Source organism: Apus apus, chromosome 3, assembly GCF_020740795.1.
Source record: "Apus apus isolate bApuApu2 chromosome 3, bApuApu2.pri.cur, whole genome shotgun sequence".
In the NCBI taxonomy this organism is placed as follows: domain Eukaryota; kingdom Metazoa; phylum Chordata; class Aves; order Apodiformes; family Apodidae; genus Apus; species Apus apus.
In genome coordinates, this window is record NC_067284.1 from 89999566 (window position 1) to 90026284 (window position 26719).

General features: G+C 41.0%; 2 protein-coding genes across 2 annotated transcripts in view; one reads left to right on the plus strand and one right to left on the minus strand.

The window, feature by feature from the left end:
* Positions 1-1427: 1427 nt before the first annotated feature.
* TTLL2 (tubulin tyrosine ligase like 2) lies at positions 1428-7768 on the plus strand. Its single transcript, XM_051615273.1, is given in 5 exon segments — positions 1428-2444; positions 3270-3463; positions 5111-5246; positions 5854-6624; positions 6627-7768. Coding segments are annotated over 5 exon segments (2016 nt in total). The 5' UTR covers positions 1428-2428; the 3' UTR covers positions 7526-7768.
* A 1547-nt stretch (positions 7769-9315) lies between these two features.
* The window catches only part of LOC127383008 (centromere protein J-like), a 31634-nt gene continuing 14230 nt past the window's right edge, over positions 9316-26719 (minus strand). The window contains exons 8-17 of the mRNA XM_051615282.1: positions 26282-26497; positions 24416-24562; positions 18376-18534; positions 17447-17558; positions 16900-17006; positions 15554-15652; positions 12955-13095; positions 12170-12254; positions 11689-11809; positions 9316-10944 (exon numbers count right to left, since the gene is read on the minus strand). Of these exons, the coding sequence (XP_051471242.1) occupies positions 10758-10944; positions 11689-11809; positions 12170-12254; positions 12955-13095; positions 15554-15652; positions 16900-17006; positions 17447-17558; positions 18376-18534; positions 24416-24562; positions 26282-26497 (1374 nt within the window). The 3' untranslated portion in view covers positions 9316-10757. The remainder of the gene's footprint in view (positions 10945-11688; positions 11810-12169; positions 12255-12954; positions 13096-15553; positions 15653-16899; positions 17007-17446; positions 17559-18375; positions 18535-24415; positions 24563-26281; positions 26498-26719) is intronic.

Below are 26719 nucleotides of genomic sequence, written 5' to 3' on the forward strand. Positions count from 1 at the left end.
TGGTGATGCAGTGAACTTGCTTACTCTTCAGACAGGGTGAGAATAAAGGTGCCTATCTGTCTTGGGCACAATGTAAACAGCAATTGCCTTTCAGGATATCATTATGCACGGACAGTACACAGTTATAAAATATATGTGGTTTTGTTCGCTACAAAGGCCATAGGGATTTTGCTGGGATATCAAAAAAGCTTTGGGCAGAAGTTCAGCTAGGAACACCTCTTCACTGAACTAGAAGAAACAAAATTATGGTTGAGGTTGCTGTGGTGTGATGCCTCTGTCCTTTTAAGTCCAAGGAAGACTCCACAAGCTCTGCTTTTGTCTAGGAGATGGCAAGCAGCTTAGGTCTGTCTGTGGGGAGGGCTCAGCCAGGGTGCAGGTAGACTCACCCTTCTTCACCCCATGTTTCACTACCACACAAGCTCATATCTCACAGCAACAATGGTGTTCTTCCTGCAATGAAGAAACAGCTTTTATCAGTCTGACTCTGACTGCGTGAGGTCAACAAATGCAGCTGTAGCCATCTCATTGGACACTAGATTTCCAGTTTGAAGTTGAAGCCAGACAAATACCTTCCCAGTCAGGTGCCTGAAACCATCAAGAGTGCTAAAACTGGGAATGGGTAATAGGCCTGCCAATGGTTGTCTACTTAATGCCCTGTATTCCCTGGTATCTTCAGTTCCAAACTATGCTTCTCCAGAGGTACAGGAAGAAAGTCATTCTTCATGCAAGAGAACCCCGAGACAATGCAGGTAATGAGGACAACACATGAGGAACCACCTCTGGCAGACAGGAGGAGAGGCCCTGAGAAAGGACAGCTGAGCCATTTCTTCCAGAGTCTTCAGGGACTGACACTGGGTGACACACCAATCTCTGCTGAGGACATAGGTGTTGGGGAGCTTGTGGATTATGGCATTCATCTGCAGGTAAGATAGTCAAGTTCAAGGAATTAATACTGACACATCAAGTAACTGTTTTCATGAGGCAGATAATGTCATAAGCCAAAGGTCCAAGCAGCTGGAGGGTCTCAGATGCACGCACGGGAGCTGGGAGATATGCCGGGGCTCAGCCGGCACCTGCAGCCCTCAGGACACCCAAGCCTCTGAGGGCGCGTGGACCCACGAAGCACGATCCCTCCACAAGGCCTGAGAGGCCTGAGGTGCCTTGTGGGCATGTGGCAGAGCTAAGCCTGGTGCCTCCATCCGAGGCTGAAGGGAGCACCTTGAGCGAAGGCAGCAGGTAAGGAGCAAAGGCCGCAAGTGGGGAGACACAGGAGGAGACGCAGGTGACTGGTTCTCCCCCTTCTGGGAGCCCTGGCGTGCGTCTTCCCCGGCCGGCTGTGGTAAAAGGGCTGTGGGCGGTTACAACAACCAGCAGCCACAGCCCCTGCAAGGGAAGAGCCAGGGCAGCTGGAGCGAACCCTGCCACGGCTTCCCGCCTGCGCCTGCCCGCCTCGGGCCGCGGGCGGGCGGGAAGCAGGGAGGGCCCGCCTCGCCCTTCCCTTCCCCGTCGCCACGCAGCAGCCCGCGGCGGCCGCCGGTGCTTCCCTTCGGCCCTGCCTGCCGTCCTGCCGGTGGGGCTCGCCGCTAGGCCCCGAAGCTCCCTGCAGCTGCCCGCCCTCCCGGTGCGGGGCCGGAGCAGGCGGCGGAGCACGCAGCGGTCCGGGCGGAGAGCAGGGCGGACCGGCGGCGGTGGCGGGGCCCGCCGGGCCCGGGGACGACGTGCGAGCGCGGGGAGGAAGGGGCTCGGCCGGGCCCCTGCCCCGACGCCGCCAGCGACCGCGGCTCCAAACGTGAATGCGTCCGCGGCGCGGGCGGGCTCGGTGCCCGCAGGGACGTGTGCGGCAGCCGTGCCCCGGCGCTGGCCGGGGCGGCTGCAGGAGCGGCGGGAGGAAGCTCGGCAGCCTGGGACAGGCAGGAGGAAGCGGGGTGGTGTGCCAGGCGGAAATCATCACCGCAAGAAATAGTTGAAGTGGTTATTTCTGAAATTAAATCCCAAGGCAAGGCAGATTCCAGGGTGTGTTACGATTTGTTACCCTGAGGATTTAAAGGCTTGGTAGGAAAGGCTGCCAGTCAGTCTGCGGAGTTTAATTACACAGAGGCATTGTGCATTAACTCAGCAAACATGTACTTTTGATGCCTGACCATTAAGGGCTGTGTTTCCTCCCATAGGTGTAAAACTGAGCAGCTGGAACCTGTGAACAGCCCACATGAATAATAGAATCATGGAATCATAGAATGGTTTGTGTTGGAAGGGACCCGAAAGATCATCCAGTTCCAACCCTTCTGCTCACCGGAGTGCTTCTCTCAGGATGCCGGTGCAGGGCCCACTCTTGTAGCGTTGGTGCAGCTGCATGGCCCTGGAGCCATAAGGGCACAGACGATGATGCCCTGCTCTACTCGGGGGGGAGGTCTCTGCTTCTGGGTGCCAGATGGCAACAGCAGCCGGTAGGTGTTAAACTTGAGCGTGGTCAGAGACAGCTGTAGCTTTTTTTGCGTTGTGGAAGAATGCCTGCAAACACACAAGTGGGTTTCCAAGTTACTAAGGAGTGGGCTGAACATGGAGCCCTCTGGGAATGCAGACTAATGAACAGATGGGTGCTCATCTGGGCTCACATTTATTAAGAGTGAAGAGAGTGAAATTTGTGCTCATTCATTTAGACCAATGTCTAAGCCTAGAGTTAGTGTCATAATTGCAGTTCAAGAGCTTCTGGTTATATGGTGTGACTTTGGGTAGATGTTCTTTGTTAAGTAAAATGTTATATTTTCTTTATACTTAGTTATCAGGGAATTTGAAGCTACCGTTTTTAGGCTTGATGCCCTGATTTCCTGCCAACTACTGTCTGAATGCCAGACGTATGAAAGATGTTCCATTAATACAAGATTACATGAACAAACCACCAAAACAGGCTTCATTTTTCAGACATTACCAACAGCTTAATTTATGATCACCTAGTGGAGGCCATGATGGCACAGTTTACCAAGCACGGGATTCATGTGCAACAGTGGCTTTCACTGAAACACTGCTAGTAGCAATGCCAAGCAGTGCAGAAAAGACAAAGCTAACTGCAGCCTTTAAGTTGATTCATTCAAATGCTTAGCATGGCTACTTTCAATTACATCTTTTTTTTCTTAATTAATCTTTGTCCAATTATTTGAGCCAGCTACTAGAAAACTTGTTTAGTTGTGTTTTTTTGTTTGTTGTGTTTTTGTTTGTTTGTTTGTTGTGGGTTTTTTTTGTTTGGTTTGTTTTCCCATTTTGTCATGTGACAGTGCTGTATAAAAAGCAAACCAGAAAGAGAACTCCCAGGAAAGAAATTGGAAGCAAACATAACAAACATTTCCTTGGACCAGACTGGTTGTGTGTTAGGTTGTTGTGCAAACTCAGCAGCAAGCCCCCAACTTTCTGGAGTCTGAAAAGAAGCACTGGGTGCAAGAGACACGGCAAGACTTCCTTCCCCTTCATGGTATTTTATGTAAATCCTATTACATCATGACTGTGCTTTGGTACCTAGTTATGTTTCCCTCCTATTTCCTATAAACCCCTCACCCGAGGAAAGGTCTAATGAGAATCAGTGGCAGTCTGTATGGGCGGGGAATCTTTGATCTCTAAGGACATTCCAGAGAAATCAGCCCAGTGCAGTTTAGATTTTGCTTCCCTCCAACATTAGCTTAAACCTGAGATGGAAGGGTACTGCAACTCCTGACTGGAAAACATCACATTAGTATACATATTTATTGGAATATAGAATTACATATTACTTTGGAATATAGAAAGTCATTGTATACAGGAATTCGAAATTTGAGCCCAATCTCAGCCCATTAATGAGGCCTAAGGTCTCTCTTTCAGTAAAAGCCTCATTCCTTACATCCTGGACCAAAGCTTGCTTCAAATCCCTTCATTTTTAGGCAGATTCCCTCACTACAGGATAAAAGATGTTCCAGGACTATTTTTAACCTACACTCTACAGTCCTGTGTTAAAGTAGTTGCATACTTCTGATACCACAGCCCTGCCTCCCAGCCTCACTGGAATACCTTGGCATTCCTTCTCCATAAGCTTCCTCCTCTCAAGCCCCCATTGCTCTCTGCATTGTGACACACTTGTTACAGACTCCACAACGCTGCTTGTAGAAGAGCCCTGTGACTGCTTGTGGTTACCCCTCAGAGCCTGTCAGCAGCAGCAGAATGCATTGGGCAGAAGACTGTACATTATACAAGAGTGTCACCAAATGTCAGTGGAGGGAGAAACATAGGTTTTTCATCCTGCAATAATTTTTTAATTGTGTTTCACATTCAATTTTTAAGTTGTTTTGTGACTTGCAAAACTTTTTAATTAAGTTAATTTACATTTTGACAGTAGTTAAGCATTTAATTTCATATTTGTGCTTTAGTTTTAAACTAAATTAGCATTTTAGAAAAAGGCTGAACCATTGTCTTTAAAAAGATGAAAATAAGACATTCCAACAATTTCAAATCAAAGATTCAAATGAAATAAAAAAAGCTGGCAAAAGATTACTTTTGTTCTCTGGGAAAAAGCTTTCCATTTCAACAAGTTATAAATTTTTGACAGAAAAAGCATCCATGGCCAACCCAGCTGCACACTGTGTTGAGTACTTCCAGGTGTGACATGTTCCACTCCTTTCTGTAGTTGTTTGGAAGGCAGAGGCTACACATTCTGGAGTCTAAAACTCAACCTGAAAAGAAAGAGCAAGGATGTCACTGGCAATAGGATGGTCAGGAGCCTTGTCTAGCAAATGTCTCACCCATTTCTTTTTCTTGCTATTTTTGGAGAGGAGGTGGAGGTCAGTACGTTAATGCTGTGTCATCTCTTATCCAAGACACTCTCCATTCCAAATGCTGAGTCTAATCATCAGGGAGCAGCTCTGTAGGGTTTCAGGAAATTAAAACTGAGAGAAACAGCAACACTCTCAAATCTACAGGTTCATAGGACTTTTTGCCCCCTATGCCACCAGCCAGTAGGACATGTGTTCTAGCTTGAGTCCTGTAAATTTTTTAAGTAGCTGGCGAGGGAAGAGTGCACTTCATTAACTGTTTATGTGAGAATTGCTATGCCCAAAATAACTCAAAATGTGCTTCTTACTCATAAAAATAGATGGGCGCCATCACCTACTTCCACTGTAGAAAATGGGAAATCGTGTTTCATTCAGGATCTACACATATTTCTGTGGGACGTTGTTTTCTTGAGAGGAAAGCAATGAGACAAGAATGTGCCAGTGCTTCAGGAACTGGTGAGGAGCTCACTGGAGGAATAGCAGAAGATTATCAGTGAATTAAATCAGCTTATGTCAAAGGAGGAAAAGAACATTATAATCAGTGTGTGTTTTACTACTATCTACCATAGTTTTACTCACAGCAGGGTAACCTGATAGGTAGCAGAATGTCTCAGCAATGGAGCAGCACACAGCAAGTCTTACTACACAAAGTTGCAGCCTTTAGGGTCAAGGCAATTGCAAAAAAAACAACAACAACAAAACAACAAACCCAAAAAGAAAATTCTAACTATCCAAGAATTAGAAAAGCTTTGAGACAACTAATGCTGCAGTAAGCTTCTGCAAAATAAAAGTAAATAAAGTGTGGAGACCTATAACTTTGCACCAATCAATGCTTTGGGCTGCTTTAACAGCTATCTGGAATCAATGCCCTTTTATGTGTCTTTCAGCTTGAATGCAGCCTTTGTCTTCTCAGTTATGGACCATAGAAATGTGCAGGGGTGACACGCTTTGTGAATTCACTGGGAGTGACAGCCATTAAAAGTACAGTGAGGGTGATGGCTGCTGGCGCGGTCTGTGGCATTAATTTCATTGTTTCCTTCCTGGCAATTCTGTTTTCTTTCAGCTAGTAAGATGGAAATTATAGGAGATAACTATGGTACAAGAGGTATCTTGAGGCCTTTGGTTTTCCGTCTCCATGAGAATGTCCCTGCAATTGTCCGTGAGGTTTTACTGGAACGGGGCTGGACTGAATTTGACAAAAAGGAGCAAGATGATGCAGACTGGAACCTGTACTGGCGGAACTCACCTTTCAGTCTGACAGACCATCACAGCATTAAACCATGGCAGAGGCTCAACCACTACCCAGAAGCTGTTCGGATCGCCAGAAAAGACTATTTGGCAAGGTATCTGAAACGTATGAAAGGAGCATATGGATCAGCTCTCTATGAATTTAGTCCGGTGACATTCATCATGCCCCATGACTATATCAAATTTATAGCAGAATACAGCAAGGAGAGACAGTCAGTAGGCAGAAGACCTAGTTTCTGGATTTGCAAACCTGTGGATCATTCCGGTGGAAAAGGCATACACATTTTCCAAGACATTAAGGACTTAAAATATGACTGTACAGTCATTGTGCAGAAGTACATCAGCAACCCCTTCCTCATTTCAGGGTATAAACTGGATCTGCGCCTCTATGTGTGTGTCACCAGCTTTTGCCCCCTCACTGTTTACACTTATGAAGAAGGACTGGTGAGGTTTGCCTCAGAAAAGTTTGACCTTGATTCTCTGGACAACATCTATGCCCACCTAACAAACACGAGCATCAACAAATACGGATTTTCATATAAAACATATAAAGAAGGGATTGGCTGTGGCTGCAAATGGACATTCAGCAATTTCGTTCTTACCTTCGAGTATGTGGGATTGATGACATGGTCCTCTGGCAGAAGATCAATAACATAGTGATTCTCACCCTGCTTGCTGTAACCCCCTTACCAGTGGCTTCCAATTGCTTTGAGCTTTTTGGCTTTGACATCCTGATTGATGACAAGTTCAAGCCATGGCTTTTAGAAGTTAACTGCAATCCGGCCTTGTGTTTAGACTGTTCCATTGATGATACTGTGAAAAGGAAACTTCTCCATGATATTATTCAGCTGCTGAACTACAAAGAGATTGACACTTACAGGCAAAACCAAGTGGTTGGGACAAAGGCTGGCAGAAGGCGGGTACCCTGGAACACAGCTGGTGAAAACACCACCAGGGAGGCTCCTGGCTTACTTACTCGTCGAAAAGTGGTTAAATATAATTCTGCTTCTTCTGTACAACCTGCCCTGCAGGCTGCAAGACCATCAATTTGTAAGGTGGCTACTGTGACTAAGAAAAGTGCCATACCACATCCAAGAAAAACACTGACTTCCCAGCTGCGGGAAAGGATGAACATGCCAAAAACACACTCCCAGACAAAAGCTGAAGCTGAAAATATACAGCTCCCAGTAGCTGGGCATTGTCCACACAAGTCTGCCCAAATCAGCCACTCGTTACCTGCACCTGACTTCCGCAACTACAAGTTAACCACGCACCCTTATTTCCTTTCTGATAAAGACCAGAGGCCTATCCCTCGGGTAGGAGATTTTGTCCTTATTTTTCCTTTCAATGAAGCTGCACTTCAAGCTTCCAGGGATGGAACAGATGTAAAGAGCATCATAAAGGAAATAAACAAATTATTGAGCAAACAGTTACCATCAAAACAGCAGAACACAAAGAAAAGGGCAGCCTCTTTGACTTCTATGTAACTTCATGTTAGGTTATATAAACATATCACAAATGACAACTTTAGCTTGAAGGAGGTGGGTGTACACTGACATTGTATTAGACAGAGAGGTTGCAGAAACAATACAGAAGTAACAAAAATGTAATTTATCAATTACAGTGAGAGATTATTTTGAAAATCAAAGTACTGACGAATTTTTAAAAGTAATTCTTGCAAAATTAAAGTAATACCAGAATAAAAATGGAGAATTCCATTTCTCAAAACATCTTCAGAAATGCCAGTCTTTGTGTATTGTTTTTCTCAGCGGTCTTTGCTTCTTTTCTTAGGCTTCTCAAGGTAAAAGAGGGCAGAATATAAACTGTAAATAATCACATTGAGAAAACTGGATTAAACCTCTGCATTACCAGCCTGGTGGGTACAGTGTTTAGGCAGCTCTGTTTTGCTTGCAGTAAAACTTTGGTGATCAGCCATGCATGGAAAGACAGTAACGCTGAACTGAAGCATTTGAAGTGATTATTGAAATACTACCCTTCTCTTGTACATCTTTGCTGCCCCCAGCTGTTTCAATGGAAGCAACTCTGTTCAGAAGTCATAGTGTTTTTTAAATTCTAATCCAAACTGAGGCCAAACACTGGCTGTAGCATGCTTCTGCTAATGCCAGAAAACCTGTGGAAAGACAAGAAGCAGTTTTTTCCAAGTGTCTTCTTTCTCCCTGAAGGATTAATAAAATGTTGTTAGCTATAAACCCTCTAGGACAAAAGATAGTAAAATTGGCAGCAGTTTAAATTGGGTTATTTGTGTTGCTGCAACAATGAACTGTAGTTGGTAGAGCCATTACTGCTTCTGGTTAACTAATGCAAGTGGAAGGTAGAGGAGCTAGGATATGAAAATCGGTCTGAGAAAAATAATATGGCATGTGTCCTAACGGGTCCGTGAAGGATTCTGAAACAAAATTGACAGAGCTTGTAGTTTACAAAGGTGTTTTTTGTCTCCTCCTTTTGAAACCAAATTTGTGCCCCTAATTTCAGTAATCCCTTGGCTATTAGTTGCAAAATATTACTTGAAAAACATGTCTTCATAAAAATGGTGGCCACAGACTGATTTATAAAAGTACCTGAGAAATCCTCAATAGTCTCACCCTTTGACTTTGCCGATGGAAGTTCTGCTGTTGATTTGCCAGACAGTAGAACCAGGTCCATACTTCTACACCATTACAATTTCCTTGTGTGCAGGAGCTAACAAGGTGACTACACACATAAGCAAGGTGTTTGCACACATGCATGTCTGTGTGCAGGCAGTTTTAGAGACTGGTACATACACACCCATCTGTTACATCTGTGCAGGTTTGCAGGCCTGGTTATTCCAGAATCAGAATGCTTCCTGAAAGTACAGTAGAGTGTGCTTAATGAAGCAAGGAGCAAGCAGCACACAAACATTTAAATTGCAATTGGAAGAGGTTATATGCATAGGTTATTGAATGGCAAATGGTGATTTAAGGCTAAAAGCTGCAAGCAAAGACTGTTTTCTGTATTACTGTGGAAACAGAGAATGTCAGCATATTAACTGGAGAACAGGTCCTTTTGTTAAAAGGAATTCCTGGAAATAAAAACAGTGGTCCTCTAAAAAACATTAATATCATATCTGGTTTCCCAGGCACACTGAAAACATTAATCACATTCACTTTTTTGTGATGCTTAATTGAGAGAAAAAAAACACAACATAGATTTAAGTGTAAGACAACACAAAACTGAAAATCTTAGTGAAACACATGAGAAACAATGATCTCTTGGATTTCTTTTAATTGGAGTTTCCTTTTACAAAACACATCAAATGTATTCAGTATTTCACTAGTGAAAAGCACAGGTTTATAAATTTTTCCTTTGTTATACAGGAGTAAAGAAAAAACAATGCAATTTTATTATCACAGAAGCTGACATCAAACTTTGTGGATGTTCAGGGCTTCATATTTAAATTCATGAACTGCAGTGTATGTAGGATCAGTATTAGCAATGCTTCTTGCTGTATTCAATCTGTTTCTTCCAGAGATGCTCTGTAATTTGAATCATGATTTGTCAACAGTGTGACCCACTAGAAACTCAAGAGAAGAAAGCAATACCATAATATTGCAATTATTTTGCATTTAGGTGTGAGAAGAGGCTAAAGCTGCATGCTATGAACGTGTGTTTGTTTCTATAGGGATCTGAAGGGCATGAGGAGATAATTGGTCTTCTCAGTCAATGGGCAGGTGATGAGCTGAGCTCTACCGGGGAAATGCTTCAGTGCTTTGGAAGAATTCAAGACAGATGATGGACAGGCAGTCTAAGGGAAAGGCATTTGAAAGCAGCATCTGATAAATGATTAATTCCCCTAGGTATTGAGTGCAATCCAAAGAGCCTTGAAGCTAGAGAGATTCACTGACCAGAAATATTTTTGACTACTGGAAGAACAGACCCAGTAGTGGGAGAGGTTAACTGAAAAACAAAGCAACACAGAGGAGGTCCACAAAGGTGGAAAGACTGTTGGAGGAAAAAGAAAGGGCTGCTTCATCCAGAATAATGACCAGAATGGAATAAACATTACATTTTGTCTTCATATTCATGAGACAGATTTTGTAGATTATGGTCATGTAATTATTGAATAATTTACATTGGAAGAGACATCCAGTGGTGTGACTGTTCACTGAACTCCTGCTCAGGTTTTGGTTTAATGTACAGCTTGCTATAAGGCCTGATGCATCCTGGGATCTTCTGCTCCAAAGAACTCAACCAAACTGAAAATATTAATAACGTCCATGTTTTTTGGGATGGTTAACTGAGAAAAAATAAACAGCCCCAAACCAGTAGATTTGTTTTAGCCAGCATAAGGCAGCACTGAGCTGAAATTAAAAAAGCTTTTTGGATTGGAGGTTCTTATGCCATGCTCCTTGAGTGTAGTCACTTTTGTAACTAAATAGCAGAAAAGCAAAGGAAAGTGAGATCAGCATTGTGGAACACTTTGATGAGAAGTACTGTGGGCATTTATCTTAGTGTTACACGAAGAGGGTACAACTCCTTTTCCTTCAAGTCTCATTCAAGAGACAGTTCATTCAGGTGAGGTCGTTCCAAACTGAGCATCTGCCACTGAACCAAAGTAAATTTCAGCCCTACAGATCCATCCATTCATTTTCATAAGGCTTAACTCTTCCTAACTGGTCTGACATGCTGGGAAAATGTGCTGAGCTACTTATGTACAGTCCAACCCTGTGAGGGGTGGAATCACTTCTTGTCTAGGATAACATTACCCTTATCTTTGATTCGAACTCGTCCAGTGGAGTACTTGGTTTCTTGTCTGCCACTGCAGTACACAGTTTTTATAGTGCCATCTGGGTACTCCCGCCTTTTGAACTGTGCGGTCTGAACCTCCTTTTGGCCATTGCTGAATATCACTGTTTTATCTCCGTTCCTGAAACAAAGAGCCACGTATGAAGTTATTAGCCTGTCTCACTGCGCTGTCTAATGTGACACAATGAAAGTGGAAAATAATGTCAAGTCACAACTTTCTCAGCTCATAATTCACTTCAGAATTTACATGGGATGGCATTAGAGATCTGATCTCACAATAAGATTACAATACAAACGTACTTCAATACATAGTATAATACCTAATGGATGGTGGGATCTGCATTTCACATTATTTCTTCATGCAGGGATCTCAAGGCATTTTGCAAGCACTAAATGTATTTTACAACAGGATCTTCCCTATGCCTGGAAGAGTTATGTGTAAGAAAATCCTGTTGTTATTTTTCCTCATTTACATGGAGGAATAGAGAGATAAAACATGAAATGCCTTGCCCAGGATCAGAAAGGAAGTCAAAAAACTAGGAATAGAGCTCAGGAGTCCTCATCCTGAGTCCTTTAGTACCCTCATTGTTAACACAGCCAACTGGTGATCTCCCATGAATGCTAGCCAGTGTAAAGTCATATGGGACTAAATGAGAAATATTCCACTTAGCTGGTGATACATGTTCTTCTATCACACAATACAAAAGTGAATAACTGTCAGTGCCTCCTTGTAGCAAAACCTTACAAATCCTTTCTCCTTTCATCTGGAAATTTCTCAGCCATGCAGAACCTAACCGTGGTTTTACACGTCAGATCATTGTACCTGTGCACAACACCTGTTTCCTTTTATTTACACCAGACTTACTTTTCTACTTTAACTACTGTACCATCTGGGAAAAAAGTTTCCTTGAATCCATCACTATAGAGGCATTTCACTGTGTGATCTGGGAACACAATTTCTTGTGTGCCATCAGGATAATGTTTCTCTGTGGAAAAGAAGATGTAAAACATTTGTCTAGTATTCTTTCATGTTGCTCTGCACAGAGCTAGATCAGATTATTTTGGACATTGTGCTGATGATGGAGATAACCAGCATACTGCTAAAGAAATTAAAAAATCAAATAATCAGATAATCAAACCTAGAAGAGATGGATTTGCAACCATTATTTTCTTTGCCTTCTAGGAGGAAACTGAGCAGTAAAATTATGGAACATACTGGAGTTCAAATGCAAAGACAATGTAGATGGAGAAGAGAAAACCTAGGCTGCTGCAGTCAGAATCAGAGGGTATTTTCATAACAGAAACCTTCCTACACATGTATTTGACATTTATGAGCTCTTGCATACCTATCTGATTATTAGGGAACCGCAGCACCTCCAGGCCATCTGGATAAACAGTGTGGGTTGTCTGTGCATCTGCATAATAATAAATCTGGAAGGAAAGTCAAGGGTTTGTAACATGTTCACAATATTTGCATAAGCAGATTCAACCATAATAATGTGCTTAAAAATAAGCCATCTTAAAAAAGTAATTTCAAGGCCGTTTTCTGTATCTGCCATCAACAAAAGCAGCTATGTTTGCATTTCTGTTCCTTCCTCAGTCACACCCCTCCTTCTAGGTGTGTCTAGATGCTGCTACTTTCATCTCTGTAGCGTGCAAGACAACAGTGCATGCATGAAAGTCATCTTCCCATCTCTTTGCTTTGGCTCCCATCCATGCACTATTAATTTAAAATAGGCCCACTGCTGCCAAGGCCTCACTTATTTCCACTCTAGCTTACATTATTATAAACTATTTATATTTGTATAATGCCGAGGGGGAAGAACCCCCTGTGCTACCTGTCTGAAAAATGTCTAAAAAATAGTCCTTACTTCAGATGACTGCCCCTGCCCTTTGCCTTCTTTCAGTCTCTTTAATCCGCTTGGCCAACTACCCATTTGTGCCTTTGAGTGTTACCTTAATCTCTTTTCACTTTTGTCCTTGTAGATGAAGCAGTGTCACCACCCAGGGTTGTTAAACCAACACCTCATCAATTTCTCCCAGAACTGATAGATCAAGATAAATTATAGGACCTTGTTGGAACATCTCTTAATAATTTCATTTTCCTTAAAGAAAAAATTATATTACACACCATGCTCTGATCTGGCATGATCTTCTTTACATCTCCATTGAAAAAGTTAATCGTGGTCATCCTTTTATCAGCACTGATCTCTTTTTTAGTACCATTGCGGAAAGTGATGATTCGACGTCCATCAGTAAGCACCTCTTCTACCTTCAAACACACAGAGTATCTAATGTAAATTAAGTTAAAGGAACATTGCACTGCCTTCCAATTAAATTGGAGCTGGAAGTAAGTCACACAGTGCCTTCATATTTCAAAAACTCTCTGCGGCACAGGTACAATTTTTTTGCCTCATTTGTTTGTAAAAGAGACCAGAAGTAATTTTCACAAGATGAACTTGTAGCACTCAGCATAAGTTCCCACCCCACCACCTTGTTTTTCTGCTGAGCTAGGTAAGGCACACAGCTCTGTGGCAAAAGTAAAGCCATTTAGGTTTTCACTTGACCAAAGTGAGTTACTGTCTGTACTAATTTCACTTATGCTGGTACAAATTCTACACAAGGGACCCCAGTTCTGGATTGTGTGAACTAAAATGATTGAACTTGATGTATTAACACAGACTGGTGACATGTGCTGACAACCATTTTATTCCAAGTTAATAAGCCTGTACAGGCATTAAGTACTGGAGAATTAAGTGTTGCTGCATGCAGAGGTCTGCAAAATTGCTGATGATTTCTTAACAACAGGGGGCAATAATGTCATCAGCATGCTCTTCTACAAACAATGCATTGGTCAATAGCTAGCATAGCCTCTGGTTAATCAATTTTTCTGGGATTACTATGGCAGCTGGTTTGCTTCAGCATGTATCAAATCCCGTAATATAATTAATTTAGTGAAGTCCAACGAAGAAGACAACTGAAAGGTCTGCCATATGGGTTCAACTTTATCAGACTCTCCATGAAAAGGGAATAACTCCCAACTCTCCCCTTCTCCCCCTCCTACCCCCCTCCCAAAAAAAAAAGAAAAAAAAAAAAAAAAGGAATAAATATGCTTGGGGAAGAGAAATGCAATATTTCCCCAAAAAGGCATTGTAATGATTACTGAGGGCAAGATTTTCGGGTTTTTTAGAAATCATTTTATTTAAAAATTGCCAGTTAGTAGTGGAAAGATGTTCTTATACCTACTTAATACAAAAGGTATTGCTAGAAGAAGTTCTACATAGTTTAAATGAGTGTTAATATCTCTTTCTAAAGGCATCAATCCCCATTTTAACCTCTCTCTTTAGTTGCACCAGGAAGTCCACTCAATTGTATAAATAAAATCCAATGGTAAAAATGTCAGAGTGAACTTTTTTCACACTTATTTATCTTTTGAGGATCGAAACAACAGATGTATTTTTTAATTCTAAGATGGGAAACTGTGATTGGTAGAAGCTTTCACAGAGCCCATCTCAGCGTTTGTTACCTATAAAGGAATTGGTGTCTCAAACCAGTATTCCCTGAACAAATGTTACATGGCAAAAGCCATGACTGCTTACTGGAAGGTATCAAGAATCAACACCTGTATTGGCAGGCTGAGAAGAGAAGCCCAGAATTGAACAGACAAAGAAACTGAATTGCTGTCTTAACTTTATCTAGCCAAAAAACCTTACTCGGAACTGACAAATGTAATTGGGCATAGATTGCCTTCAGTCAATATCAAGGCAATGTTTTAACAGCACAAGCCTCTTTGGAGTAGTGTAGTTGAAGGAGCATCTGGGACTGAGTTCAGATGTAGCCCAGATGAACAGCGACCATGTTGGAAAGATTGCCTGTCTGTCAGGAATGAAACTAGCACCAGCTCACTTGGTCAAATTGCAGACAACCTTTCCCAACAGCAATGCACCAAATTTCCAATGCATAGACTCATCTACAGAATCAGCCTTTCAAGATAATCCCTGAGGTCCTGTGCAGGAAAGGTGACATGGGCACTCAGGAAAAAATTACCCGGTTTGGTAGCAAGAAATGCAGTGACACAATGGGAAGCCAGCAAGAAGTGCCCACTCATCCCCTCCTGGAAGACAGTGATTTACAGAAAAAAGAGCAAAATCAGCTGCCAAGCTGAGCTATGGGCCTCATTACGACGGGCACTTTATATGCAACTGAGGGTTGCAGAGGATTTTGGCAGGTGGCTTGAGCAAACTGGACAGGTTACATCAAGCACAATTTTGCTGATGCTATTCCAGGTGCAGCCAGCTGTGTATAACAAAAGACTTTTCCCACAAGTGGTGTCCAGCTAGCACAGCTCACTACCATTAGATCCACTTCCAAGGAAAAAAAAGAATGGCCCTAAATCTTGCACTACAAAACACCATCACTACCCCACTAGCACATTTTAATTTCTAATGGTAAGCATATTGTTCCTCCCAGCCCACAAATGAGGCAGCTGAAACAAAAAGTCGCAGTGGAAATCCATGTAGGAGATTAGAAAATAATTTCATTACTTGATTTCCAGCCCATCAGCTATGCATATTTCCTATCATTGATGGCATGAACTTTACACTTCGGCTCTCCTTTAAGGAATAAACACTTCACTGGATACATAATTGTCTCTGGTTATCTGATTCTCATCTATACTGCAGTCGTATTCGTGATCTGTTCAAGTATTTTTGCATCCTGTTTTATCTCACCTTTCCATCACGATACTCTATTTTTTCCTGCACCTCTTCCTCACTTTTTTTCTTTTCTTGATGTAACACTGTTCTTCTAGATAATATTGATTTTGGAGGCTGTATTATGAAGACATCACAGACAGTGTTATATAAACAGTAACTTAAACTTACTTTCATTAATTTTAATCAACTGTGAAAGAAACACATTTCACACACACAGAGGAGAGCTGTCCTTTCTGCTGTTGTTGTGCATTTCAAATGAATTTTGATCTCTTGTGCATAACTAGAAATGTTACACATTAACTTCAATTAACTTCAGTTTACAAATGCAAAAGATTGCATAGAAAAAGTCCAAAAATGAGGGCACAAGAGTGCATTCTGACGAAACTTCATTATAGGAAATGGAGAGAATAAACACAGGGGCAAAGAACAGAACTGGCTCTGAATATTGGGTTACTGATTTGCAAGGAAAAATGCCTGCATTAGCTAGATCCACTCTTCCAAAGCAAATGGCATGGCTCTTAGCTGTAAGTAATGCTAACAATGTAACTAGGGGCTATTCAGGATGTTGCACATCCAATTTACCATTAAAATAAGTGCTCTCTGCATTGTCTGACAGCATAAAGGAGCCTTTAATTGACATCTGGTACATAGCATCCAGAACAGTTAATAACTAATGTTAATTACAGTTTGAAGCTGTGATGTACTTTGAATTGTGGGATCCAAAGAAACCAGGAGTACTGCTCCCCACAGGGCAATGAGATGCTCCAGTAAAAAGCTGTAAGCACAGTGCCTGAAGCAGCCACTTCTCTGCCCAGATTTCTGTTTCCGTTGCATAGCATGGGAAATGGGAATGGAATAATTTGTTTATCTTGATGTCTTTTATTTTAGTACGCAGATGAAAAGTAGAAAGTTGCTGATCATGTAAGAGCCAGAACCATAAGTTGTTCAAACCTTTGCTTCAGCATCCAGAAAAGCAGGAGAACTGTTTGTAGATACTTTGTTGTCATATGTCATTATGCCACTTCTCCTGTGTGTGGTCACAAAACCCACTTTATTCTGAAGTTTTAGTGAGGTTTAGTGAGATTTTACCTCTTCTTCCTGAGCCAAAACTAAAATGTTAACTAGCAACATAAATGTATTAATGTTCAACAGTTGTGCAGGAATATCTTGATAAAGAAATCTTCTCTATTATTTGTAAGCCATTGCAATATTTTTTTTCAAGAGCGTACTTATCATGAGAAGAGGTAAAAAAATAAAGCCAGAAGAGTGTTTTTCCCAGCTAAATGAGAGTTAGTGTGCTGCATATAAAAATAAGATCACAGACTGAATGAATTATTTTATAGATTTACATGGTAAAATACCTCTGTTTCTTCATTGTTACTGCAGAGTGCGAAGCTGCAAGTGTTGTTGCTGTGCTTATGTGAGAGGGGCATGTCTTCTGAGCTATCTGAAATGGGCAAAGACCTGCCTATGAGAAAAAGCAAAGTAAAAGGGGTCATTGAAAGCATATGAAAATTGCTGAATCACGTTTCCATACCTATCTGAGAAGGTTTTTTAAAGTTGCTATTTCTCAGATTCTTGTAACACTTTGCTTTTTCATACTGATAATGTTTGTTAACAGATTGCCCATCAACCCAAAGATGCTTTGTCCTGGACCAAAAAGAAGTGCAGAACACATTTGTTCCCCCAATTCTGGGCTTCCAGGACAACAAATTCAATAAGTAAATTGCTGTGGGTAACAGCAGCATCTATTCTCACTCTCTTGCAAAATATGTTTTACAATTGCTCTAAGAATTATAGGAAAGTTTTAGTGACAACATATTGCCTGTGAGCCAAGAGCTGGGGACCAGTGTCTCCAAGTCATTTGCTAACCACTCTGAATAAGCAGAAAATTCTCACAAATGTTACCTTTTTCATAGGCCAATGAGTTAGGCTCCTTAAAACCACTCAGGTGTGAGACAGCTCCAGGTGATTTCCTGTCATCTGTTCTTCGCCCAGTAGGAGAGGACTGGTGTACAACCTGAGGCAAAATGGAGAGGCCCTGACATACAGTCATACTTCACTGTAACATGGGATCCATCAGTGACATACATGGCTGGAGTGCACTTCCTAGGAGCTTAGCTGCCTGTGTGCACGACCAGCTTGCTGATACGATGCAGGTGCCTAATTTAGTTCAGACAGTTGTGAAGAAAGAGATGTGAGTGAAAGAGCTAGAAGAAGCCAGAGACAGTTGTTCACCATTCCACGCCTTCCCCCACTCTTTTTCTTGGGAGCCACTTTTCAGCTGTGGCTCTCACACTTGGTCCTTGTTGGGTTGCATTGTAGCAATGCCTGTGCCTGGTCATGCACCTCACTGATCCAAACCCCAGCCCTGATCCAGGAGCTGACTTCCTGATGTAATCCCAGACCTGCCTCATCACTATGGGCTTTGATGACTGGGATTCTGTCCTGACCCTGACTCCCATCCCCAGCCTGCCCTTCTCCCTGGCTGGGGCGGTAGGATGGGTCCTGCCCTGCCAGACCCCCTGGGGAGCCAAGATGGTCTCTGCCCCTTGCCTCCAGGGAGCCACAGGCCCATGCAATGCCTGGATGCTTGGTGCATGTGGTCACCTCTGAACTTCTTCTGAGGGCAGGGGGTGCAGGCTTCAAGCATTCACCCAGGCTCTGGCCTGCAGGTACCCAGTGTACTGACAGTGTCTAAGCTAATTTCTGGCAAAAACCCTGCAGTACCAGGACCAAGCAGCTTCTACGTAGGGATCATGATCCCGATCCAGCTTCTAAAAAATACTGTCAGGCAAAAATGAAGGCAGTCTAAATAAAGCTTGCTACTGGCTTACTTTTTCTGGTTCAAAAGGTGTCAGTCTTCCCTGATGAGGTGTTCTCCTGCCAGTCGGTGTTGTGCTTCTGCCAACAGAGCAGTTGGATGGTTTCTTTTCTTGATGTTCCTTTGTCATTGATCTCAAAGGATCAGCCCTTGGCACAGAGCTTTTTATTGCCTAAAAGGTTTGAATACATTTGTATTAAGTTGATATAAACATCTTCAAATAGCATAAAAAATCTTTCTACAACATGAGCTTCATTAAGTGTTTAAAACTTGTAGGAAAATATTTATCTTTTTATGCAGGCATAAACACAAACACACACATTTTTTACATAATCCTCTATTTGGGGTCTCATTTTACTTCCCACATTCTCTCTACTTGGACAGTTACACAGGTCAAGGGCAATCTTAGGTTCACAGTGTGAGGACAATAGCTGCTCTCAGTCATCGCTTCAACCACCCTGCCAAGAACAGGAAGGATATCCTTCCCTGGGATACCACAACTGAGCTGAACCCAGTAACATTTCTTGTGTAACATTTCATTTTTACCAGCCAGATGCCCACCCTTTTTACATTTTGCCCTTACGCATTTCCATCAACCAAGGCTGACACAAGCCTCATAGGAACCTAAGACAGAGCCACAGAAGTGAAATAAGATGTGGGCAGTTTCAAATTATAGCAGATATTTAGACTGCAAAGATCACAGTTGCTCAAAAGCAGTTCCCCATTTTTTATGGGAGACCTTAGATCAGAGCACAGAGGAAACACACAATATTCCTGCATGATCACTGCATGATCATAATTCCTGCATGAGATATTTGGGCTTTACACAATGATTGGCTGCAGTTCACAACTGCAAAGAAAACATTACATTGGTGTGACAGTAAAACTGAGGTTGCACTCTCGCCTGATCAAAACTTTGAAGGTACGGAACTTGATGTAGAAATGCCTGGTGGTATGAGACAAAGGCACAGTCTCACCACTCACATTGCTGAAGTCATCCCAGAAATGGCAAGGAATGATGCCTGTATCTGTCAGAACTGATAGCAGAAGAATCTCTAATACATTGGTCTGGTGAATGACTAGGAGCAAGCACATGATGGTCAGAAACAACTAAACATCAAAAAACCATGAAAAATGGTCCCATGGAAATGGTACCAGGTCCTCTGATTTTGAAACGTCACACACACTGGAGGGTGGCTGCTTGGGAAAGTGAGTGTGAATAGCACATGGAAAGCCTATATTTTCCATCAACTTCATTTGCTCAGTTCCATGACCTGTTGCTCAACGGACATGAGACTAGCAAAACACAAAAATGAGAAGACTGCACAATTCCTTCTCTGACAAGTCACTATGACCATTTTTGGACAGCCATAAAATTTTCTCCATTTGACCAATGAAACTTAAGGAATCGGTAGTTGTTGTGAGCAGTATTTGCTTATTTATATTAATAAATGACAGTATAATTAAATGTATGTGCATACAAGGAAAGTGACAAGAAAGAAGCCCTATTGCAACACCAGAAAGTTGTAGAATTTTGAAAAGCTAAATATTTTCAAGAACCAAATGGTTCTGAGCAGGAGATAGGCAACTGATTAGCTCTTTCACATAAGGATGCTAAAGGTACAGAAATTAAGAAAATCCATTGTTAAATTAATATGATTTCTATTTTTAATTTAGAGATGTTTTCTGCAGGCAGATTCTCTGAATATGTTTGAGTTCTCCAAATATAACCATGATTTCAAAGGCAAGTGACCAGGCAAACTGTCGAAATATGCTTGAGACATAGCATAGTACTAAAGACATTTAAAACTATTTTTGATGAAGAGATATTGTGTCAGAAATTTCAGACTGATAGAACAAAATAGCCCTTAAGCCATCATTTTACTGCTAGAGATCTCAAGACTGAAACTACCACATGATTTAAGAGAACCTGAAAAGCCATTGGTGCAGTTTCACAGCAACTCAAACCAATCTCGCCCCAGATTCTACGATACTATGATTACAATTACTGGAGTCCCACTCCTCTCCCTCTGTTCTCATGTTTTCAAGCCCCTCCTTTATGTGGCATGAGCAAGCACAGAGCTCAGTGAGTACAATCAGGCAAAAATGAACTGCTTTTTTTCCTGCTTGGTTAGTTTTGAGCCAGTTCACCATCATCAGAAAGTGTCAACAGGGCCACAGCAGCTCAAATATACATCAGCTTCAGCCAGACAGAGAAAGAAGAGGTGTTTCCATTTACATGGTAAGGTTTGTTCCCTATGTATCTAAAGAATAATCAATCCTTAAGGGAGCCTCCATGCAGAACAGTGTCGGTAAAAAGTACTCCAAGTTGCTATATATACCATTGCAAAAGTTGCTGGCTTCATTTTTTATGCATCACATGGATAACACCTTTTGAAATTATACACCAACATACCTGCTTTTAAAGCAATAATGTCAGGGCAATGGAGACAGACTTAGGCAATTATGTGTGGTCTCTGTTTTCATACAGATGGGTGTCATTCTAAGAGTTCATTTCATAAATCATAGCAATGACTGTAACCCAGGCAACCACTGCAATTTAGCTCTACACTTTTTAAGGACCCAAGAACTCAGTATTTTAATTAATCACACATTATGAAGTTATTGATATAGATTGTCTCAATTCTATCACTTTCATAAACTAAGTCATCAATTGTCTCAGTAGTTCTTTTTACTTTTCCTCATTGAAAATGTGGGTAGCCAGTAAATGCAGACCCTTGATACAAAGGAATTGCAGGGTTGGAGGAAGAAATGGACTCCCAATATGAACAAGGCAGGTCAATTTTTTCCCATCTCCATTGAAAACAATAAAAATCTAACAGCTGATTAGCTGGTGACAACAAAAAAGATGGAGTTTAGCTATGAAGTAAAACTCCATAACTAAAAGAGCAGGTAGGCAGCAGAAAATGACAGCCCATTTTGGATCTTTTTCATGGCAGTTACCAAAGCACAGATTAAATAACCATCAGTGACACTGATCCTGAGCTTGTCAAAAGGACAGGCCAGGTGACCTCTTGAGGTTCTTCCCATCCTACAGATTTATGCTATCTGGCAGACAGTGGAGATCAAGAGGTGGTGTTACTCAGGGCCCATCTAGACCAAAGAAACTTTAAAAATGTGATGTTCTGCGTGATCCTCATGCTCAACAATAATCCTGGAAATTTTCTAATGAGCTTTTTCTTCCCAGATCCTAATATCTACAGTTCTTAATCATTCTGATACAAAGCAAATTGTTCTGGAAATTTCCCATGAATTAATACGTCTTATAACCTTCAAATATCACCGTTTGTGTGATGTAGAATTTACATTCCTGCTAACAGATCAAAAAGCAACAAACACTCATGGATAAAACAGTGAAAATTCAAATGCCATGAGAGTCTGTCTACATATTCCCAGAATTCATGCTTCTATGTTTCAGAGTTAGTAAATGCTCAGGAAAAATATTCACAGATAAGGAAATAACATGTCCTTGCAAGATTAGACATCAAAATCCATCTAATAAGATTGGAAATAAGCACATTTGACATTGGCTGAAACATTTCCGAGAAAAAAAACAAAACCTTAAGAAATGTTATCATTAAAACTTTCAGTGAAACTCCCACCCACACAAATGCATGCATCTTTTCTCATAGAAATCACAAACATCTTTCCATAGTTGCATGTCTGGCAGGAAACTGGCAACTCATTCCTGCCAAGTGTGTAATGTGATGGACTCAGAAAGCAGCTTGTTTGGAAAGAATTCATAGTAATAAATATTAATTAGTAAATATTAACATTTTTGCCAACTTCTACGTCTTTCAAGTCATATCCTGAAATAATCACTCATGATACACAGTTAAAATGGACAAATATCTTGTTTCACTAAAGCTCAGCTTGATGTGGTCACTACCTAGGTCATGCTACAGTACAAAAAAAGGAAATAATTAATAAAAGTATTATGGGCAACCAGACTATGTATTTTTCAGAGGTGCAGAACATCTCTTATATATGTTTGAGGTTTCTTTTCTAAAATCACATATTTCAAAAGTCTGTGTCTTGAATCTGTACTGTAGACTTGCTCCCCAATTGTTTTTTTGTACATCTCTACTTCTGTTAGTCAAGGTGATCCCATTCACTTTGATGTGTTCCCAATTCTGGACGGAAACAGCATGAGAGTTTGTTTTATCTCTATCCAAAATTAAAAGTTGTCCAAACTCACAGAATCTTTGAGGGAAAGCATTCACCTGCTAGCAAGAGAGCTCTGATACAAAGGTAACACAAGTGAGTCACCATGTTCAGATCTATTGCTATGACACGGATTTGGGTCTTCTCTGTAATGTTCTATTTACGTGAACCTTCAATTCTAGATTCAAGTAATCAGCAGCCACTCTATTTACTGCAAGCCCTTCCTCTGCCATCAGATCAGATAAGAATATGTGTCTCTTTCAGAGTTCACTCAGGACGTCTGGGCACTATGCCCACCAGTCTAGCTCATGCTTGTACTGGATTCCAGTTGGATTGGATCCAGTGCTGGCTGGATGGTGAACCTCAGATAATGGTGAGCCCGAAAGTCTGCTGTCCTCAGCTTCCCCCTTCTCAGAACTGTTGCTAAAGCCACAGGGTTTTTTGCACATGCCTTTGTGCCACAGTAGAAAAATTAATTCAGTAGGTCTTAGGGATTCTTTGTAGAAAAAAATGTTTCTTGTTTCCCTTCATTTCACAAGAGTGCTTGAGATGTTCAGATGAAACAAACTCTTTCAGACCTTGGAATTTTCAAGGGTAAGCTACCAAAGAGAATTTTTTTACTTTACTGGCCTTTTTAACTGCAGATATCATATTCCACATTACTTGTCTGACTTGTAATTCTGTCCATCAGAACACAAAGGAATGGAAAGATCCCAGTTTTAGAAGGGACTCGGGAGATCTGGCATCAATACAGAACAAATAAAACCATTTCCTGCAGCTAAACCCTCCACCTTTTGATTTGTAAACAACATATATTGTTTAGCAATACAGCCAGTCTTGAAGGCAGGCACATAGTATCTGCATCCTCTTTGAAGCTACTGTTTCACACATGACTGATTCTTCTCTTTTAAGCATCTGCAGCTTAGAGTCCTTCTTACCTCTTTCCGTATCTGACACCATGAAGGATTCACTAAAGCCACTGTCTAGTGGCTTTCAAGCCACACGCTGTTGTAATCACTGAGGTAGAATACTTGTCTCCTTTCTTATCTGACATGTTTTACATTTGATTTCAGTCCTTAAACAGGCAGAGAAAGATGTGTATTGGCTTGATCTGAGCTAAATTTTACTTTAGCAAATGGAGTCAGGAGATTAGTTTCCAATAGGTAGGAGGAACTGCAGGCAGACTGTTCACTTGAACAAAGAATAGATTGCAGCTGAATGCTAGCAAAAGGAAGACAGGAAGCTTGTAATAATCAGGATGTTTGTAATAAGAAGCAAGAAATACACAGCCAAGAGAAAGAAAAAGACAATGAGATTTTTAGATATCTATATGTTCTAAATAGATGTGCAGGAAATTGTGAATGCTGGCTGTGGTGGAGCAGCCATAGAAGCAAGTCAGTCAGAAACAAGCATCTCATTTGACATACCGAGTTAACTTGTTGCAGCCTGTAAAAAGCTAAGTGATTTTCCTCTGACTTTATCAGGCAGATGGCCACTAGTGCTTATTGGCAAGTTAGGCCTCAAAAAGCAAGATACTGGATTTATGGTTTGCTGAGGCAAGGTATGGCAATTAGCTGTAAAACAAATCCGTGAAGTAGCAGGTACAATGAATTCAGAGCATATCTGCAAACAACAGGCAATTCTGTTAGGTTGGAAAAGGAAAAAAAAGCTTTGTCTCTTGCTACTGCAAAACCAGAAGAAAAAGTACAAAGTAAGTTAAACTGAAGCACAGCACAAGCCCACTGCAAAACACATGACCATGCTTATACAAAGACACTCATTTGCACAGATTTTGACTCCTATGAGCATTCTCTTAAATAAATATTTGAAACTGTGGAAAAGGGACTACAGGCAATAGGAACACATACTTTGCTATTCACATCTTGAAAGAAGTGTTTCTTCAAAGATGTCTTTGGCCCCACATGAGAGAAGCTGTGGCTGTTGTGATTATCTCTCCACGATCTTTCTTCTTGTTTGGATGAAGGTGCTGTCTCTTGCAGAATAGCTTCTGTAACCTAATGGAGAATTTGTTACAAATATATAATTTTATGTTCAAGTCAAAGCTAGTAGAATCAAACAACCCTCAAAGCCATCTGGTCTTCTGTTGTAAAAAAAAAAAAAAAAAAAAAAAAAAGTTATAATTAAGCACAGTGAATGAAATTCCACATCTTGTTCTGCTAGAGACTGAAATGTCCCAGTGTCAAGCAGAACAATCTTTGAATATAGCATCCTAGCATCTTTCTATACAGCATCCTAAGATGACTCACACAATAAAAATCTTCAATGGCTTGAACAGTAGCTCTACATTGCCAAATGTCCTAAAGCAGTAGAAATAATGTAGAAATCTGGCCTACAGCAGAAGTTATAAGCTTTTTCTTATCCTTGTTTTGAATGAGATTTAATTTTTTTTATTCTGTTCATGTGACTTTAATATTTTTTTCTGACCTTCATAATCTATAAAAGGATGAGTCATATGAACAGGTAGGTTTGGGAGAACTAAAAATAAAGTAAAATGTAACTTGAAATTACATTTTCAATGGAACTTAATAGCGTTGGCTGAAAAATCTCATTAACAAATACATTAAAATCAAATAAAAAGAGAGCAAAGCTTCTTCACTCCATGAAACAAAGGACAGGTTAATCGGCGGTTCTATCATCTTTTAAAGACACATTAGTAGAGATTAGATTTGCAAATTAAGGAAATAGCTAGGAGTAAACGGCTGAATTTTATTTTCTCATAGGTTCAGCCACTCTGTGGAAGAGTAGGAATCATCTCACCAGACTGCACCATCTAGAAGATAATTATCTGTTCTAGACACCTTAATGCACATAGGATGAAACTGATTCCTCTGTAAAGGCACATGTTTTTCTCCCTTGAATACATAGGGAAATTAAATGATCCACTCAAACCAACTTCTGTCTTTTGAATTCTAGTCTGAACCATTTATTTTCACCAAGACTTGCTGTGTCCTGTGTAAAAAGTGGGTAGCAGCATTCTTCTCCCTTCCTTTAACTCCCTTAAATGAAGTTACTCAGTTATTTAGTAAGGTAAGAAGTAACCCTACAGGTACATTAAATAAATGGGACACTGAATGAGAAAGAGCAGTAGAATCTGTTAAACCTTTTTGAGTTCAGGAGACCACCAAAGACATTTACACTAGCTAGCTATTATTTTCCACTCTGATTGTCTTTCCTGCTACACCCCAGTGTAACTCCCATTCAGGAGTTCAGCTTGTGCCTTTGCAAGACAGGCCATTGACAGTGCTTTCTTCCCAGAAAGTTTACAGCACAAAATAAGAACTGAAATGAGATTTAATAAAAGGCTCCACTGTATCTATTGCCAGAAACCAGCCTGCATCTGGCTGAAGAGCTGGTTTATTAAAAAGTAAATTACGTTATTTTCATAAATATTAGAATTAATTTAAGGAGAGTTTAGTTATCTAATTTGGGCACTGAATGTAAATCAGTTCTCTAGACTCCCTACCTAGTTAGTGGGAGGAGGCGTCTGCCCTAAGTGTATAGGATAGATTGGGTGAATCACCTTGTAGAGGTACCTACCTCATGGATAACTAGGGTTAAGTGGAATTTTAACATGGCTTACTACAGAGCTGATTTTCCTGCCTTCAGGCTAAATGGGACAGGGATGGAGGAACATTATTCAAGCATGCCAGATCCAAAGAAAAACTATGCCTGAATTTTTCAAACACTGTCAAACAGATTCTATCATCCAGTACCGGGGTCTCTGATTTTCTGTTCATGAAATTCACAGCTTCTGGGGTTTTTTCTGCTTTCCACCTCTGATATTCTGAAACTCTGATCTCATCTCGAAGCTCCATGTTCTGCCTGGTCAGCATCTCAACCTGGTCTCTCAGCTTGCCATAGGCAGCATGCCAGCAGGTCTCATTTCTCTTGAATTCCTCCTGCAGTCCCGCAATCTGCTGTTTTAATATCTACCAGTAGAGAAAAAAAGTGTGCCATGTCATTGTCTGCTGTGAACTCAGCATGCCCACCTTATACACCCAGAAGGAAGCATTGAGTCTTTTGTTCTGCTTAAAGATCTACAGTATCTGGGTCTTCAATATGAAGGTCTACAGTACAAAAAGAATACATTTGAAATTATTTGTTAAAAAAACCCAAGCAAAACAAATTAAAAAACCCACTACCCTGCCAAC